Raw genomic sequence first — 16702 nt, forward strand, 5'->3', positions numbered from 1 at the left:
GGACAACCTGGGCTCTAGCGATCACAGGATGATCACATTTAGCGTAAATAACAATATAACAAGGCAAGAGGGGAACATAAGAACCCTAAACTTCAGAAGGGCAAACTTTCCTAAATTGTGCTCAATGATGGAAAGGGTAAACTGGGACCAAACCCTAGGAACACTGACCATGGCTGGCTAAACCGTAATGTTAAAAAAATGTATTAGGGGGAAAAAATGGCCTTCAAGAAATATAAATCAGAAGGCACATTATCGGCTTTCCAGCAATACAAGGAGGCAAAAAAGAAAAGTAAATACGAAATCAAAATAGATAAAATCAACTTTGAGAGACAAATAGCGGAGGATAGTAAAAAGAACCCTAAAACTCTTTAAATATATCAGCAGCAAAAAAACAAAGGCAGAGCATGTTGCACACATGATTAACGATGAGGGGAAGATGGTTACAGAGGACACTGAAAAGGCAACCGTGCTTAATGCTTTTTTCTCCTCGGTCTTTACACAGGAAAAGGAGGGGTGCACTGACCATGACTGTATGGTTAGCAGTAATTCACAGGACTTGCCGCTATGGCTAACAAAGGGTGAAATCGGGGAAAGGCTGGATAAAATGAACACCAATAAATCACCAGGCCCGGATGGCATACATCCGAGACTACTCAAAGAACTTAGTAAAACTATATCTAGACCACTGTTCCTGATCTTTGCTGACAGTATTATGACAGGAAATGTACCGGGGGATTGGAGGAAAGCTAACGTGATACAGATTATTCAAAAAAGGGCAGAGGCATGTCCCGGAAAATTATAGGTCGGTCAGTCTGACATCCATAGTATGTAAACTTCTGGAGGGTATGATCAGGGACTATATTGTAGAGTTTGCTGAAGACAACAACATCAGCCGTAATCAGCACGGGGTTTACTAAAGGGCGTTTTTGTCAAACCAATCTCTTAACATTCTACGAAGAGGTGAGCTGTGAGCTAGATAGGGGGAAACCAGTGGATGTGGTGTACCTGGATTTCGCTAAGGCGTTTTGATACAGTTCCCCACAAGGGCTTAATTTATATAATAAAGTCTGCAGGCATCGACCGCAAGGTTTTCTCTTGGATTCGGAACTGGCTAAAAGGGCGTGTCCAAAGGGTGGTAATAAATAGCGCATACTCAGACTGGTCTGAGGTGGTAAATGGGGTCCCCCAAGGCTCAGTCCTGGGACCAACCCTGTTCAATTTATTTATAAACCGCATTGAGGATGGCATCAGTAGTTCTATATCCGTTTTTGCAGATGACACAAAATTGGGCAGGGCAATAACTGCACAGCATGAGGTAGATAGCCTACAGAATGACGTGAACAAAATAACAGAGTGGGCAACGATATGGCAAATGAGGTTTAATGTGGAGAAGTATAAGGTTTTGCACTTGGGGACTAAAAACATAAAAGCACAATACACTTTACGGGGGGAACCTTTAGGGGAATCAAAAATGGAGAAAGATCTGGGAGTCTTGGTTGAGGACAGACTAAGCAAAAGCATGCAATGTCAAGCGGCAGCTGCCAAAGCCGGCAGAATATTAGCATGCATAAAGAAAATAATGTATTCCAGAGATAAAACTATAATCCTACCACTTTATAAAACTCTGGTCCGACCGCATCTGGAGTATTCTGTCCAGTTCTGGTCGCCAGTCGTCAGGAGGCATGTGTTGGAGCTGGAGAGAGTCCAGAGAAGGGCCACTAAACTAATTGGGGGATTGGAGGATCTTAATTATGAAGAGCGTCTACAATCGCTTAATTTATTCTCCCTGGAGAAGAGACGCCTGAGAGGGGACATGATAGCAATTTATAAATACCTCAATGGTGATCTCAGCTTTTAAAAAAAGCTATTCAGTCGAAAAGGACTGCATGAGGACTCAAGGACATACAATTAGAGGAGAAGCGTTTTGACCCCAGGCAACGCAGGGGGTTCTTTACTGTTAGGGCTACAAGATTGTGGAATTCTCTACCACAAGAGGTAGTTTCTGTGGGAAGTATGGCTACTTTCAAAAGACTCTTGGACGTACATCTCAAGGATCAGAACATTAAGGGGTATGAGAGATGATTACGGCCACGCGCGCCTACACAGGTTGAACTGGATGGACTATTGTCTTCAACCTCAACTACTATGTAAGGGCGTAAATTGTTGATTTTACTCCTCACTACCTATCAGTTGTAGAGGCCATGAAATGCCAAGATAGCACAAAACCCCCCTAAAAGACCCCTTTTAGGAAAGTAGACACCCTGAGCTATTTGCTGAGAGACATGTTGAGTATTTTGCAGATCTCGCTTTGTCTCACAAAAGTTTGAAAATTGAAGAAAGAAAAATAGAAAAAAAATGTTTTTTTCCTTTTCTTTCTTCATTTTCCAAAACCAGAGAGCTGCAAAATTTCAGGGTCCCGTACACAGCTGGGCTCATACAAAAGTCTCACGTGGTATCCCTGTACTCAGGAGAAGCAGCAGTATGTATTTTGGGTTGTCATTTCACATATAGCTATGGCATGTTTGAGCAATATATCATTTAAGTGACAACTTTGTGTGTAAAAAAAAAAATTTTAATTTTCCCGAGACTTGTGGAAAAAAATAAAATATTCCATGAACTCAACATGCCTCTCAGCAAATAGCTTGGAGTGTCTACTTTCCAAAATTGGGTAATTTGGGCAGGTTTTGTGCGATCTTGTCATTTTTTAGTGCCTACGAAACTGTGATAGATAGTGAGGAAGTACAATAAGCAATTTACGCCGTTGGAAAACCTGAAGGCGGTGATTGGATTTCGAGGTCCCGTACACAGATGGGCTCCCAAAAAGTCTCACACATGTGGTATTCCTGTACTCAGGAGAAGTAGCAGAATGTATTTTGGGGTGTCGTTCCACGTATACCCATGGCATGTGTGAGCAAGATATAGTTTAGTGACAACTTTGTGTAAAAAAAAATTTGTCATTTTTCCGAACCTTGTGGCTAAATACAAGATATTCCATGGACTCCACTTGCCTCTTTGCAAATAGTATGGGGTGTCTATTTTCCAAAATGGGCTCATTTGGGGGGTTGTTTGAACTGTCCTGCCATTTTATACCCAATATGAGAAGCTTATGCCACACATCACCCTCTCTTCTAACCACTTTAGGACCAAGCCTTTTCTGACCAGGCATTTGACGGTATCAGATTTCCATGCTGCGATTAATTGATTGAATACCATGATAATACCATATACCATGGCAAAACCTTAATTATTAAATTTCTACCTCACTTGAATTTCATTGCTGAATTTAGGGACTTTGGTTCACTTTTGCACATTATTATATAGTCAGTCAGTACAGACTCTGTGATCCAAGCCTAAAATAAGCCATGAAGCAGTGTCTGGCCTACCTGGTGATGACTGGTCCTGGCACTCGGCTCTGATCCGATGGCCTGGTCATTAAGGGGACAAATCCTTGCGGTCCAGAAGTGGTTATACCTGCAGGAGGACCAGTGTTTTTTACTTTACTATTGCTTTAGGCCTGGTTCACATGTATGCGGGTTGGCGGCCCACATTTGCACAGGCATAGCAGCCCTTTGATTTGAATGGGCTGCTATGCCCTCATTTTACGCAGAAAAAAGGTGCATGCAGCATTTAAAAAATGCAGTGGCCTTGAAATCCATCCTGCTTTTGCACCATGCGATTTACCTGCAGTTCCTGCTCTGGCAAGCTTTCTGCGTTTTTATATACGTGGGTCCAGCATTTTAAAAACACAGTTTGCGTGTGCAGCAACTGCAGGTAAGTCGCATGGTGCAAAAGCAGGATGGATTTTACAGCCACTGCATTTTTTTCAGCCGAAAATGCAGGCACAAGCCCATTCAAGCCAATGGGCTGCTATGCGTGTGCATATAATATATATGCTGCTATGCCTGTTTGTGTATTTATGTATGTATGTGTGTGTATGTATGTATGTATGTATATGTGTATATATATATATATATATATAATATATACACAGTGACCGTATATGATAAAGGTACTTGCAGAGACTTGCTTGTATTAGGCAGTGTTTCTGTCTGTGTCTGAGCTTGGGAAGAAGCATGCGGGTGTGTGCTGGGAGCCGTCTGATTGGTTACAGGGAGGAGCTAAGCTCTCTCACTCTAGGGTCATATTACCAGAGCTGTCTCTTTTGAGTAAGTGAACTGTTGAGTGAGTGAATGAGTCATCCAGCTCACTGAAATGTATCAATTCAAAAGTCAGACTTTGAGAGCAGATAAACACAGTATTTTAAAAATGACCACAATAACAATACCGTGGGTATGCGATACCGCTATATATCGCATTACCGAAAACCAGCATATCTCTATTTCTGACACTTTTTGTTTACATGAGAACATTTTTTTTTTTTTTGCTAAAATATTACCTTGAAACTCCAAACATTATTTATATATATATATATAATATTTTTTTTTTTTTTTTTTTTTAAAGCAGAGGCCCTACAGAACAAAATGGTGGGTGTTGCAAATTTTTTTTGTCACACAGTATTTGCGCCGAGATTTTCCAAATGCAATTTCTCTTTCGTTCATTGACGGACACAGTGCTCCATAAATCATTACTAGTGGGTTATAATGCCTCCTCCAGGAGTAGGACTAGGCAGTTTAAAAAACACCTGGCTACACCCATGGGCTGTCCTCTGCTGGTATATAACCCCCCTCTCTGCTCTACGTAATCAGTTTTAATCTGTCTAGTCAGGATTAAGGACCTAGGCTCCCTGCTGAGATCTCTGGTCCTAGCAATTTTCTCCTTCCTTACATCTTTTTTTGTTTTTTCTCTCGGAAGATCTACAATCAACTGGTAAGCTTTAAATTTTCAGATTTCAATTTGTTTTTATAATTTTTTTTTTTTTTCTCATGATTTAGGAAAAAAAATGTAAACCAGTTGGATACATATTCATTAATTCATTCAACTTGCATATCTTTTTGTATGCCACATTTTTTAAATTCATTTAAATGTACTTTTATTTTTCAGTGTTGTGGCGTTGCTTTAGCACTGTGGTAATCTTCCTCTTCTTACTGGATGAACAAACCAGCTTGCTGGTTTTGATCCCTGCTGGCATTGGTGCTGTGATTGAGGTGAGATGCAATTTATAGGGTAAAGCTATTTTATTTGTGTATCTAAATGTACAGTGTGGGAAAAATGTATTTGATCCCCTGCTGATTTTGAACGTTTGCCCAGTCACTTAGAAATGATCAGTCTATAATTTTAACTAGAGAGACAGAATAGAAAACTCATATAGTAGATACAATACAATAATACTTTCAACAGTATTTATTATGCCCTAGTTTCTTATTTATTAAAAATAAAGGGGTCCCCTGAAAGCTTTTTTGGCCATACTTTTCTTGTGTGGCATCTCGGTGCTGATGCTGCAGCATGGAGTAAGTATTAAGGTTTGTTATCCTAAACCTAAACTACAGCACACAAACATAGCGTTCATAGACCATTAGTTATAGGCTCGTGCCATTCGAAGACACTGGCAAAGCTGTTGAGGACATGCTCCCCCATATAAACTCCCATAATTTTGGGAGTACTGTTTTTTTTTTTTTTTTATAGTATGTTTCTCGGAAGCTGGATCAAGTTTTTGTTTTCATTTGCAACAGCCTAATTTTTAAAAAGTTGTTTCTGGGGAAAATCTGTTGAGGAATTTTTCCAAGAAAATAATCCTAATATTTATTCATGTATATTTTGTTCTAATCCATCAAATGAGTTGATCGTAACCAATTCTGTCTTTTTTTTTTTTTTTCTCTCCAGGTTTGGAAGGTCAAGAAGGCATTGAAAATAACGTTCCAGTTTAAAACTCTAATTCCTGTAATCAAGGTAAGATGATCTTGCATTAGATGCTGCCTTTTGCTGTATTTAAAGCCCAGCTCCAACCAAAACATTTTTCTTAGGTCATAGTCATAGGAGATAAACATGGGAGGATCGCCAATGAGCTAACGCACCGCATCCTATATATTTAAAACAAACTTGAAAAGTAGGTATTGGGATTTTCATGGTGCTTTCCATCACTGAAACATCAATGCAAACCTATATTTAAGCTCCGATAAAAAAACATTTGCACTTAGGGTTCATTTCATATAAATCCTGCTTTACATGATTACATTCTGATGGCAAAATCACAACATGTTTTGCCCACTGGCTTCTTCAGGGAATTTTTTGTCCACATAACATTCTTTCACACAACAAAGTACATATACTAAGAAAAGAAGAAAAAGAAAAAAGGTACAGAAAACATATTCACTGATGCTATATTCACATGCTTCCCCCATGCTAGTTGCTACTTGGACAAATTGGCTAGATAGTTTACACAGATATTTCCACTCCCATCCAACCAGGTAGGGTTGTATATGACCACAAGAGATATATATTTCCTGAAAATATCCCCTGAAGCCCAGTGGGTTACACATGTTGGGATTCTGCCATCAGAATGTAATCATGTAAAGCAGGACCTATATAAAATGAACCCTTAAGTGCTAATGTTTTTTTATTGAAGCTTAAATACATGTTTTTATTGATGTTGAAGTAAATGATTAACTTTTATAGAATTCAGTGTTTGATGTAAAGCACCAAGAAAATATCAATAACCACTTTATAGGAAGTTATAGACTATCTGGTATATTGTTGTCTTCTGGGGGATTGGACACTGGCAAATAGAAAAGAAAAATCTATCCAGCATGCCTCAGTTGTTGCCATTGTCCTCGAAAGACACAGCTTTGCGGCACTTTTTTGCTATATTTTTTTTAATGCTTCTTCAGTTTTTCATTCAATAAAGTTTCCTTGCTTTATTGCTGCCGGAATTCATCTCTACATGTCAGCAATCAAGACTGGCCCTTTTTTCAGCTTAGCTTTGGTGTGCCATACCCAGACCCTGGGGAACCAGAAGTTGCAGGGCTAGCCTTAAAGTCCCCTTCGAGCACGGGGTTCTATGTCAAGCATTTTTCAGACCCTGTTGTGGTAACAAGTTATCCACAGAGCGTGTTCCTGATCCAGAGACGCTGGCATTGCCTCTACACTTTCCTTGTCTCTAAACCAGTGTTTTTCAACTGGGGTCCCACGTTCTTCTAACTGATGACACCATCATTTACTTAGGACAAGTCAGGTGGCCCGCAGAGCTTTCTAGGTTTCCAACAGGAGTACAAATCGCAAAGAAGAAGAGAGAACTTGTAAGGAGGTGCAGGTTATGCTCTCTCATTCCCGTCTGTACAAAGTAGTTAATCTCTAGGTGATCAGATGCACTGTACAAGTTCGATATGAGAGTGTTCTGTGTTATCCCCTGTATACAGATTGGAGGGGGATTTGAGGGAGAGAAATTACAACCTACAGACCACCGAACTCTGTCTCATTAACTACATTTTACAGTAACCGTACAGTAACACATGCAAAGTCGCACGTTTTTGCAGATGTGCATGGTGTGCCATAATTCTTAATGGCACCCCACACATCTAGCAAATGCAAGTATGTTGCCGCCTGCTAAAACACATAGTACCGCAGTACCATGTATTCTGGTGTGGTATGATCTTTAAAAATCATGCCAGTACCCTTTTGCATGTTTCATGAACATATTCTTTTAAAAAACACAAGTGGGAACGTGCAAAAGAGTGCACATGCTCAGACACACCTTCTGGTGGGAATACGCCCTCAGACTGGTGTGCCCCGGGATTGTGGGTGATGCCAAAGGGTGCCTTGACTGAAGAAAGGTTGAGAAACACAACTTTAAAGACTTATTCTGTAAGTAGGCTGAGCACTAAGAGCTACTTCACTATTTGCATCACTAGGTGCCTTTGAATTCCCAGCTTTGCACTGGTTTTCCCCCAGAAGGTGGTTAACACTGAGGCGCTGACATCAACCACTGTGTGGAGAGCTGCATTTTCTTTCTCGCCATTCATTCTTGAGGAAGCATCGCCCCACTGCTGCTCTTGCATTGCCAAGAAACACTTGGAATACTAATCTTCGGTCCATTTCTACTGCCGAGCTACAGTGACTTTAATCACCTCCAGCCTTTAAGCCCCCATTGGCTACCAGCTGCCTGGGTACAGTGCCTTGCAAAAGTATTCAGCCCCCTTGACCTTTTGCCACATTTCAGGCTTCAAACATAAAGATATAAAACTGTAATTTTTTTGTGAAGAATCAACAAGTGGGACACAATCATGAAGTGGAACGAAATTTATTGGATATTTCAAACTTTTTAAACAAATAAAAAACTGAAAATTTGGGCGTGCAAAATTATTCTGCCCCCTTAAGTTAATACTTTGTAGCGCCACCTTTTGCTGCGATTACAGCTGTAAGTCGCTTGGGGTATGTCTCTATAAGTTTTGCACATCGAGAGACTGAAATTTTTGCCCATTCCTCCTTGCAAAACAGCTCGAGCTCAGTGAAGTTGGATGGAGAGCGTTTGTGAACAGCAGTTTTCAGTTCTTTCCACAGATTCTCGATTGGATTCAGGTCTGGACTTTGACTTGGCCATTCTAACACCTGGATATGTTTATTTGTGAACCATTCCATTGTAGATTTTGCTTTATGTTTTGGATCATTGTCTTGTTGGAAGACAAATCTCCGTCCCAGTCTCAGGTCTTTTGCAGACTCCATCAGGTTTTCTTCCAGAATGGTCTTGTATTTGGCTCCATCCATCTTCCCATCAATTTTAACCATCTTCCCTGTCCCTGCTGAAGAAAAGCAGGCCCAAACCATGATGCTGCCACCACCATGTTTGATAGTGGGGATGGTGTGTTCAGGGTGATGAGCTGTGTTGCTTTTACGCCAAACATAACGTTTTGCATTGTTGCCAAAAAGTTCGATTTTGGTTTCATCTGACCAGAGCACCTTCTTCCACATGTTTGGTGTGTCTCCCAGGTGGCTTGTGGCAAACTTTAAACAACACTTTTTATGGATATCTTTAAGAAATGGCTTTCTTCTTGCCACTCTTCCATAAAGGCTAGATTTGTGCAGTATACGACTGATTGTTGTCCTATGGACAGAGTATCCCACCTCAGCTGTAGATCTCTGCAGTTCATCCAGAGTGATCATGGGCCTCTTGGCTGCATCTCTGATCAGTCTTCTCCTTGTATGAGCTGAAAGTTTAGAGGGACGGCCAGGTCTTCGTAGATTTGCAGTGGTCTGATACGCCTTCCATTTCAATATTATCGCTTGCACAGTGCTCCTTGGAATGTTTAAAGCTTGGGAAATCTTTTTGTATCCAGATCCGGCTTTAAACCTCTCCACAACAGTATCTCGGACCTGCCTGGTGTGTTCCTTGTTCTTCATGATGCTCTATGCGCTTTAAACGGACCTCTGAGACTATCACAGTGCAGGTGCATTTATACGGAGACTTGATTACACACAGGTGGATTCTTTTTATCATCATTAGTCATTTAGGTCAACATTGGATCATTCAGAGATCCTCACTGAACTTCTGGAGAGAGTTTGCTGCACTGAAAGTAAAGGGGCTGAATAATTTTGCGAGCCCAATTTTTCAGTTTTTTATTTATTAACAAAGTTTGAAATATCCAATAAATTTCATTCCACTTCATGATTGTGTCCCACTTGTTGTTGGTTCTTCACAAAAGATTAGTTTTATATCTTTATGTTTGAAGCCTTAAATGTGGCAAAAGGTCGAAAAGTTCAAGGGGGCCGAAAAACTTTCGCAAGGCACTGTATGTGAGTACTTGAGACTTTGCCTCATACCCTGAGTGTAGCCACATTACTGCCACATGGGTAACATGTCTGCATCTAGACACAGAAGGGACAGTGTTACTGCAACAGATGGCCCCAGCTCATGTAAATTAAATAATGCTGCGCAATATAAAGTGCTCCAAATAAATATATAAATGTACAAAATACAATCATTAATAGATATAAATAATGAATAAATGAATAAATATTCAAATGACAATCCATCATAAGATTTAAAGTGCAAAGCGTTCCATAGTGATCAACAAATAAGTGAATACATGAATAAATAAATATTAAGAAATTGGTGAAATATTTAAAAACATATGTTCAATGTGTAAACGTATTTCAAATAATATCGTTTTCTTAAAATGTGATAAAAGTGCTAGGTGATAATCTTCCGTAATGGAAATTGCACTTCCCATAGATTTATCCCCCCGTGTCCCTGTGTCGTACGCGTAGGGGAGGGGCCCGGACGATGTGTTTCTGCCTAAACCAGAAAGTGAAGGAGCAGCACACAGATATTCCATTCCCACCCGGTTGCCACCACATACAATTGCTAGAGATTTGCTACTAAGGTTGTTTTATGCTTGGTGCACTTAAGCACCCACAAGTGTGAGTACATTATTTTTCCTAATAAAATACTGTTTATAAAAAGATATAAGCACTATTGGAGTCCCCCCTTTCTATGTGACACCAAATGGTTACTGTGAGGGAAGTTAACCAGAGTGAAACGCTCTCCTGAGGGGCTGGTACACCATCTGTAACTCCTGGAAAGGTGACCCTGAAAGGGTAAACTGCGCTGTAAGACCTTTGCTTAATTGCTAGGTCACAGTGAGGACCCAGTCACATAGGGTGTTGCGGTGAAGGTCACCAAGGAGGTTGCTACTGGATGCACTCTTTTGTCACTATATAGTGGACTATATATAGAAATCTTTGGGAAGCGCAATTTCCATTACGGAAGATTATCACCTAGCACTTTTATCACATTTTAAGAAAACTATATTATTTGAAATGCGTTTACACATTGAACATATATTTGTAAATATTTCACCAATTTTTTTATATTTATTTATTCACCTATTTAATTGTTGATCACAATGGCACGCTTTGCACTTTAAATCTTACGATGGATTGTGATTTAAATATTTATTAATTTGATCATTTATTATTTATATCTATTACTGATTGTATTTTGCACATTTATATATTTATTTGGAGCACTTTATATTGCGCAGCATTATTGGATTTATATAGTTTATATAAACTTAAAGCCCCGTACACACGATCAGATTATCGAACGATCTGTCGTCCATTTTTTGTGGCATGCTAGTCTGATGTGGAAAGTGAAGAGACTATTTTCATACGAATTTTCCCGTACGACCGAATTCTACTTCAGAAGTGATGTCATTTGTTGGATTGATTTGTATGTGTTCTTTCGTCTCTGAGCATGCCTAGTCTTGCTGTTAAAATGTTTTTCCTGTCAAAAACTGTACTAATGAGACAAAAATCGGACGTTGTGTTGACGGACGCTAAAAATTTTATAGCCTGCACATCAGGATTTTTTCGGACAAAAAGTCTGAGTAGGCTGTCGAAAGCACCATACTAACAATCCGAAAAATCGGCAGATCGGTAGTCGGACGAAATTTCCCTTCAGATTTTCTTATCGTGTGTACGGGCCTTTAGGCTCCGTTTCTACTACCGCGGCAACGAAGTCGTGCTACTTCTTACACTTACTGTGTGACTTGACTTGTGTCAAGTCGCAATAGTGGAAACGAAGCCTTAGAGAGAGTGCTGTGCTCGCTGCAATTCCCATAGAAAAGTGCTAGACCCGTTTAGCTCGCAGGAACAACACTTTATTTTTGGCCCCAGCTCATGCTCACGCAATGACTTTGGAACTTTTGCACTGTACTTTCTGAGGGAACTGAAATCTGTAATCAGGAAACTTTCTATATCCTGTGGTTACATGATCTACCTCTTCAGAGTCCCACTTAGCTCTGTTGGATGAGGTATAGCCCCCTGAGTTGTCATCAGGGTTCTCTACTGTAGTCACACAGGACTTTTTGGTCCGAATGTAATAAAATTCCTCACAGGATTCTGTCCACAGAGGCTCTGATTTCCCCCGCAGAGTCAGTCTCTGATTTCCCTACAGCCTTGGTAGACATTGGGCTAACAGTCACAATGACCATCCCTGACTCAAAGTCTATACATTCCCTCTGATGAAGTGAGTTTAGACTGTTTTGAGGTCCTATTGATGCTGTATATACTATTCTGCATCTGAAAAATTACCCTGCTGTGTCCAGCATCCTTCTATCCTAGAGCGCCTACATCCACAAAGACCTTTTAATTACTTCTCTATTCGAGATTTGCCTCGATGCAGACCAAAAGCTTGTGGTGGAATTAGTTGCCCTTTGGAAGGGAAATTGTTAAACAATTGTCTTTATCCTCTGTGGATCTGCCAGTGACCCACTTTAACAGGGAAACCACTTGGCTGGTAAAGATTTTGCTTACTTTTAAGGATCTCGCTGACCAACAGCTGAATTCCAACCTTAAGAGCAAGTTTTTTTCTGGTGGGCTCTGCCCTTCATTATGTCCTGGTTGTTCTGTCAAACTGTGGCAAAATGGGTTAAATCCTTTAAAGTATATTTCCATTTTTCCAGCTAAATTGGGATGACACCTGCTTTACATTTCTAATTCACATAGCATAACCTAAAACAAATAAAAAAATGCTGTTTGTCATTTGAGATGCTCTTTTCCAATATTCTAGTGCTGAAAAATCCTACTTAATTCTCTTTGTTTGAGGGGGCTGGATAGCTGTGTTTGCCATAATTAACCCGGTCTACAACAGATAATGAGATTGGTCAGCACAGTACAAAACAAAATTTGAACACAGTCTGTATAACACAGGGTTAAAGATTTAGAAGCTCTGCTTCTTGCATTTTATATTAATGAGAGGGGACACCGCCGATCCTAGGCATTTCTGGGGACAGACTGACTCTTAACTGTTCGATGTGCAGTCATCCATGAGGCCTTTTATTCTTTTTGGTGTGCTGTGTGAATGGGAACACACGTATAGTGGGATTTTCTTAACTTTGACTGCAAGTTGAAATACATTTTAAGAGATCTCTCCACCACTGCTGTGGACTGCTTCTGTTAGTTTGTTTATAAAATGTCTGGAGCCCCATGCTTCAGTTGTGATGCCTTGCTAAAAGCATCTAAGCATATCTCCCATACAGATCTGTTATCTGTACAGATGGTAGGGCACTGGTGTTGGGAGGCAGATGCCTCACTTGGTCTTAGAGGGATATGCCATCTCTTCAATCCAATGCTTTCGTTTATCAAGGATGTCACTGGAGATCACAGCATTCACCTGCGTCCACTTAGGAAGTCCAGGATAAGCCCCATCCTTGTTCTTCATCTATTTCTGTAGTTGACACACCTATACATTCTAGGCCTGGTTCTCTGGCAGCCCACAACTCTGGAAGCAAGAAACCCACCAAGCCTTCAGAGAAGTCTTCAGTGTGATGGTGCGCCCCAATTTTTTTCAAGTGGGGCACGGTTGGTAAAATTTGAAGGTCCTTGGGTAGCTTGCCTTTCAGGTATTTGTATGCAGAGAGCACCTCTTTAGGTGTGAGGACTAGTCCATTTCCTCAAGCACTCTCTTCAGTTGTTCGCTCTCACCCCTCTGTGCCACCTCACTGATTAACAGACCTTCCCCTCTGACCTTGGGGTTCCCACGACATCCCATCTTCTGTGTCACCTAGGCCTCAGCAGCCATGTCCCAATTTGACAACCACCCTTGCCCACTTAGCAACTATTGTCTGTTGGGACTTTAAGGACCACTGACTGATATGATAACTGGAACCAGTCAGTGTCATTATCTCTCTCTTTCTCCAGGATGATTCTCTGACAGTTCAGTCAGCTGGGATGTTGTTCTCTGACCTAATGGGACTCTAAACCCTCAGTGTGTCTCCTGCACACCTAATACTCCTCTGTGTTGACTCCAGTGTCTGTCCTAGTATCTTCTCATTGGGGACACTTGTACAATCTGCTTTTAACAAAGCAGTTGTCTTGGACCCTTGCAGCTAGCATTCCTACAATGGGCTTATTGCCAGACCCATTCAGGTCTGGTTTTGTCAAGCGATGGCGCTGGGAACAGCACGTCACCTGTAGGTCACATTAACCCGCATAGTTGTCATGGCAAGTTTGTCCTCGTGGTCTCCACCATTATCTAGAGGTCTGTCCCTCCAACCTGTTTTTGGTTTACCATAGCCTCTTACTCTGCTGTTGTGGATTTTATTTCTGAGCAGGTTTAAACACACAACGACAATTTTAATATATTGCTGCTTACCCATTCCTAAATGCTCTGAGTGTGACTGCTTTTGTGTTGTTTTCTAGGCTTTTTTTACCCTGTATTTCCTCCTAGTGATGCAGTCAGAACACACTTCCTGTCTTGGGGTGTCTTCACTCTGGATGGAGGAGCAACAAAGACTGCAGCTAAAACTAACCGAGTCTAAAAAAATAAAATGAATGCAGCCACTGCATCTAAGAACTGGTGAGCTGCAATATAATACATGATTGCTTTTGGGATTAATGCTGCTTCTGAGGCTCAGGTAGTTCCCTGACTGAGTATTTAGCTGCCCCATTAGACAGCTAAGGAGTGCAGCTCTCCCCAACTTTAGGGGTTCCTCTCATTGGAGAAATGTAGTCTCTTGGATTACATTTTGGTTTTCCAGAACAGGTGGTTCCTTTTACATCGTAGGATTCCTCTTTGGTTGGGTGTCCTGGTTTGGGCACCAATGTAGGTACTTGTGTACTTTTACCACTGACAAGGAACAACCATCAGGGGAGGTAGTCTGATTCCTGTTATTGACAATGCCATTGGGTTTAGTCTTACCCACATTGATCCCCTTAAGGGGGATTCTTGGGAGGCTTGTGTTTGTGAAATGAAAGCCTCTGGACATAAAAGAGTTTCATGCCCCACAGCATGTATCCGACCCTACTCTGCAAGAGATGGACTTTAGGGGATGGCCCAGTGTCACCCTGAGCTGTAGACAGCAGTATAACCCCACATGATATGACTTCCTGTGTCACTCCATAGACTCCAAAAAAGGATTTTACTGGGAGTACAAAAATCCAATTTGCTTTAACTTTGAAGTAGGAAATGGTTTGAATCTGTCAGTTTTTTATTTTAACTGTAACACAATTAATGTGATTTCTCCTTCTTGCTCCAATGACATCCTGACATAAATACTCACCAGCACATTAGGGTTAATCTCCTCAGTCTGTCAGCAAAGATAAACACCATATGATACAATTTTTAAAGGCACCCATGCAGCACAAAAAGTGCAGCTACTAAATTCCAACAATGACTCTCAAGCAAATTTCAAAAGTAGATTAAAGCCACTTACCCTCTGCTGTAACTGTATTTAATGCAAAACTCTGCTGGCCTGATATTTTAAGCTATCAAAAAAAAAAAACAACTGCAGCTGAAGATTGTGCTGGCATTCTTTTAGAATCAACAAACGAGGGTAGTTGTGCTTCACTTGTTTTGTTCTACTCATATTTCCTTCTTTTCATAGTTTGGAACCTACAGTGAATCTGAAAAGAAAACTGAAGAATATGATACTCAGGTATTATTCTCTTACATGTGCATACAAGAGTATTTCAACTTTTTTGGTTCTCTTACAAGTTGTGGGGGTTATTATGCCCTGATTTAACAGAAGACTGCAGTCAAAACTATTAGGCTGGAGCACAAGCACATGCTACTTAAGTTGGACTTGTCTTCCCTTTCCAACGCTCACTAATAAATGTTGTGTTAGTACTTAAAGAGGAAGTAAACTTCCATCCTTAACCTCTTAAGGACCACCCGCCGCAGATTTACTGCGGCAGGAAGCCTCTCCTGCGCGAACTGACGACATCGGTCTCGCTCACTCGCCCGAGGGAACTCCAAATGGCACCGGGCACCCGCAATTGTTCTCCACTGAGAGAGGATGGTCAGCTGTTGTAAACACATCTGACTGTTCTTCTCTCTGGAATGATCACAGAGCGCCTGTGATCGTTCTATGTAGGAACACAGGTCTCTGTGATCACTTCAAAAGCCCAACCCCCATACAGTTAGAAAAGCCCCTAGGCTTACATTTTAACCCATTGATCACCCACTGTGTTAACCCCTTCCCTGCCAGTGTCATTATTACAGTAACAGTGCATATTTTTAGCACTTATTACTGTAGTAATGTCACTGGTCCCCCCAAAAGTGTCAAAAATGTCAGTTACGGGTCCAATCTGTTTGCCGCAATGTCGCAGTCCCGCTAAAAATCGCAGATCGCCACCATTATTAGTAAAAAAAAAACAAAAATATTAAAAATGACATCTTTCCCGTAGTTAGAATAAGCGATAACTTTTGCGCAAACCAATCAAAATACGCTTATTGCGACAAATTGGCCTAAAATGTTAAAAAAATTTGATTTCTAAATTTTTTGGGGGGAATGTTATATAGCAGAATGTGAAAATATTGTGTTTTTTTTTTTTTTTTAGAATTTTAGCTCTTTTTTTGTTTTGTAGCGCAAAAAATAAAAATCGCAGAGGTGATAAAATACCACCAAAGGAAAGCTCTATTTGTGGGGAAAAAAAGGACATCAATTTCATTTAGGTACAGCGTCGCACGACTGCGCATTTGTCCGTTAAAATAACAGTGCTGAATCGCAAAATATATCCTGATCATTAAGGGGGCAAATCCTTCCGGTCCAGAAGTGGTTAAGTTTTACCTAAAGGTAAGCCTATATTAAGGCTAACCTATAGGTAGTGTTAATATCTCCTAAACGTGCACCGTTTAGGAGATATTTACTGACCTAGCAGCCAGTTACGTCGCTGGATCATGCGCTCTGAAGGAACGGCTGCCCATGTGTTTCTTCAGAGCAGTGTGCTGTGACTGGCGGGTCCCGTGCACATGTGTGGTAGTGACGTCATCGCGGCTCTGCCGAGTCACAGAACCAGCGTTTGCGAA

At 40.8% G+C, this 16702-nt stretch overlaps 1 protein-coding gene across 1 annotated transcript in view; it reads left to right on the plus strand.

Annotated features, from left to right (window-relative positions):
- The window catches only part of CLPTM1L (CLPTM1 like), a 102681-nt gene that overhangs the window by 62650 nt on the left and 23329 nt on the right, over nt 1-16702 (plus strand). Inside the window, exons 10-12 of the mRNA XM_082259714.1 lie at nt 5002-5105; nt 5782-5847; nt 15279-15329. Coding sequence (XP_082115840.1) covers nt 5002-5105; nt 5782-5847; nt 15279-15329 — 221 coding nt within the window. The remainder of the gene's footprint in view (nt 1-5001; nt 5106-5781; nt 5848-15278; nt 15330-16702) is intronic.

This window comes from Pelophylax lessonae (genome assembly GCF_965119305.1).
Source record: "Pelophylax lessonae genome assembly, chromosome: 5".
Lineage (NCBI taxonomy): Eukaryota > Metazoa > Chordata > Amphibia > Anura > Ranidae > Pelophylax > Pelophylax lessonae.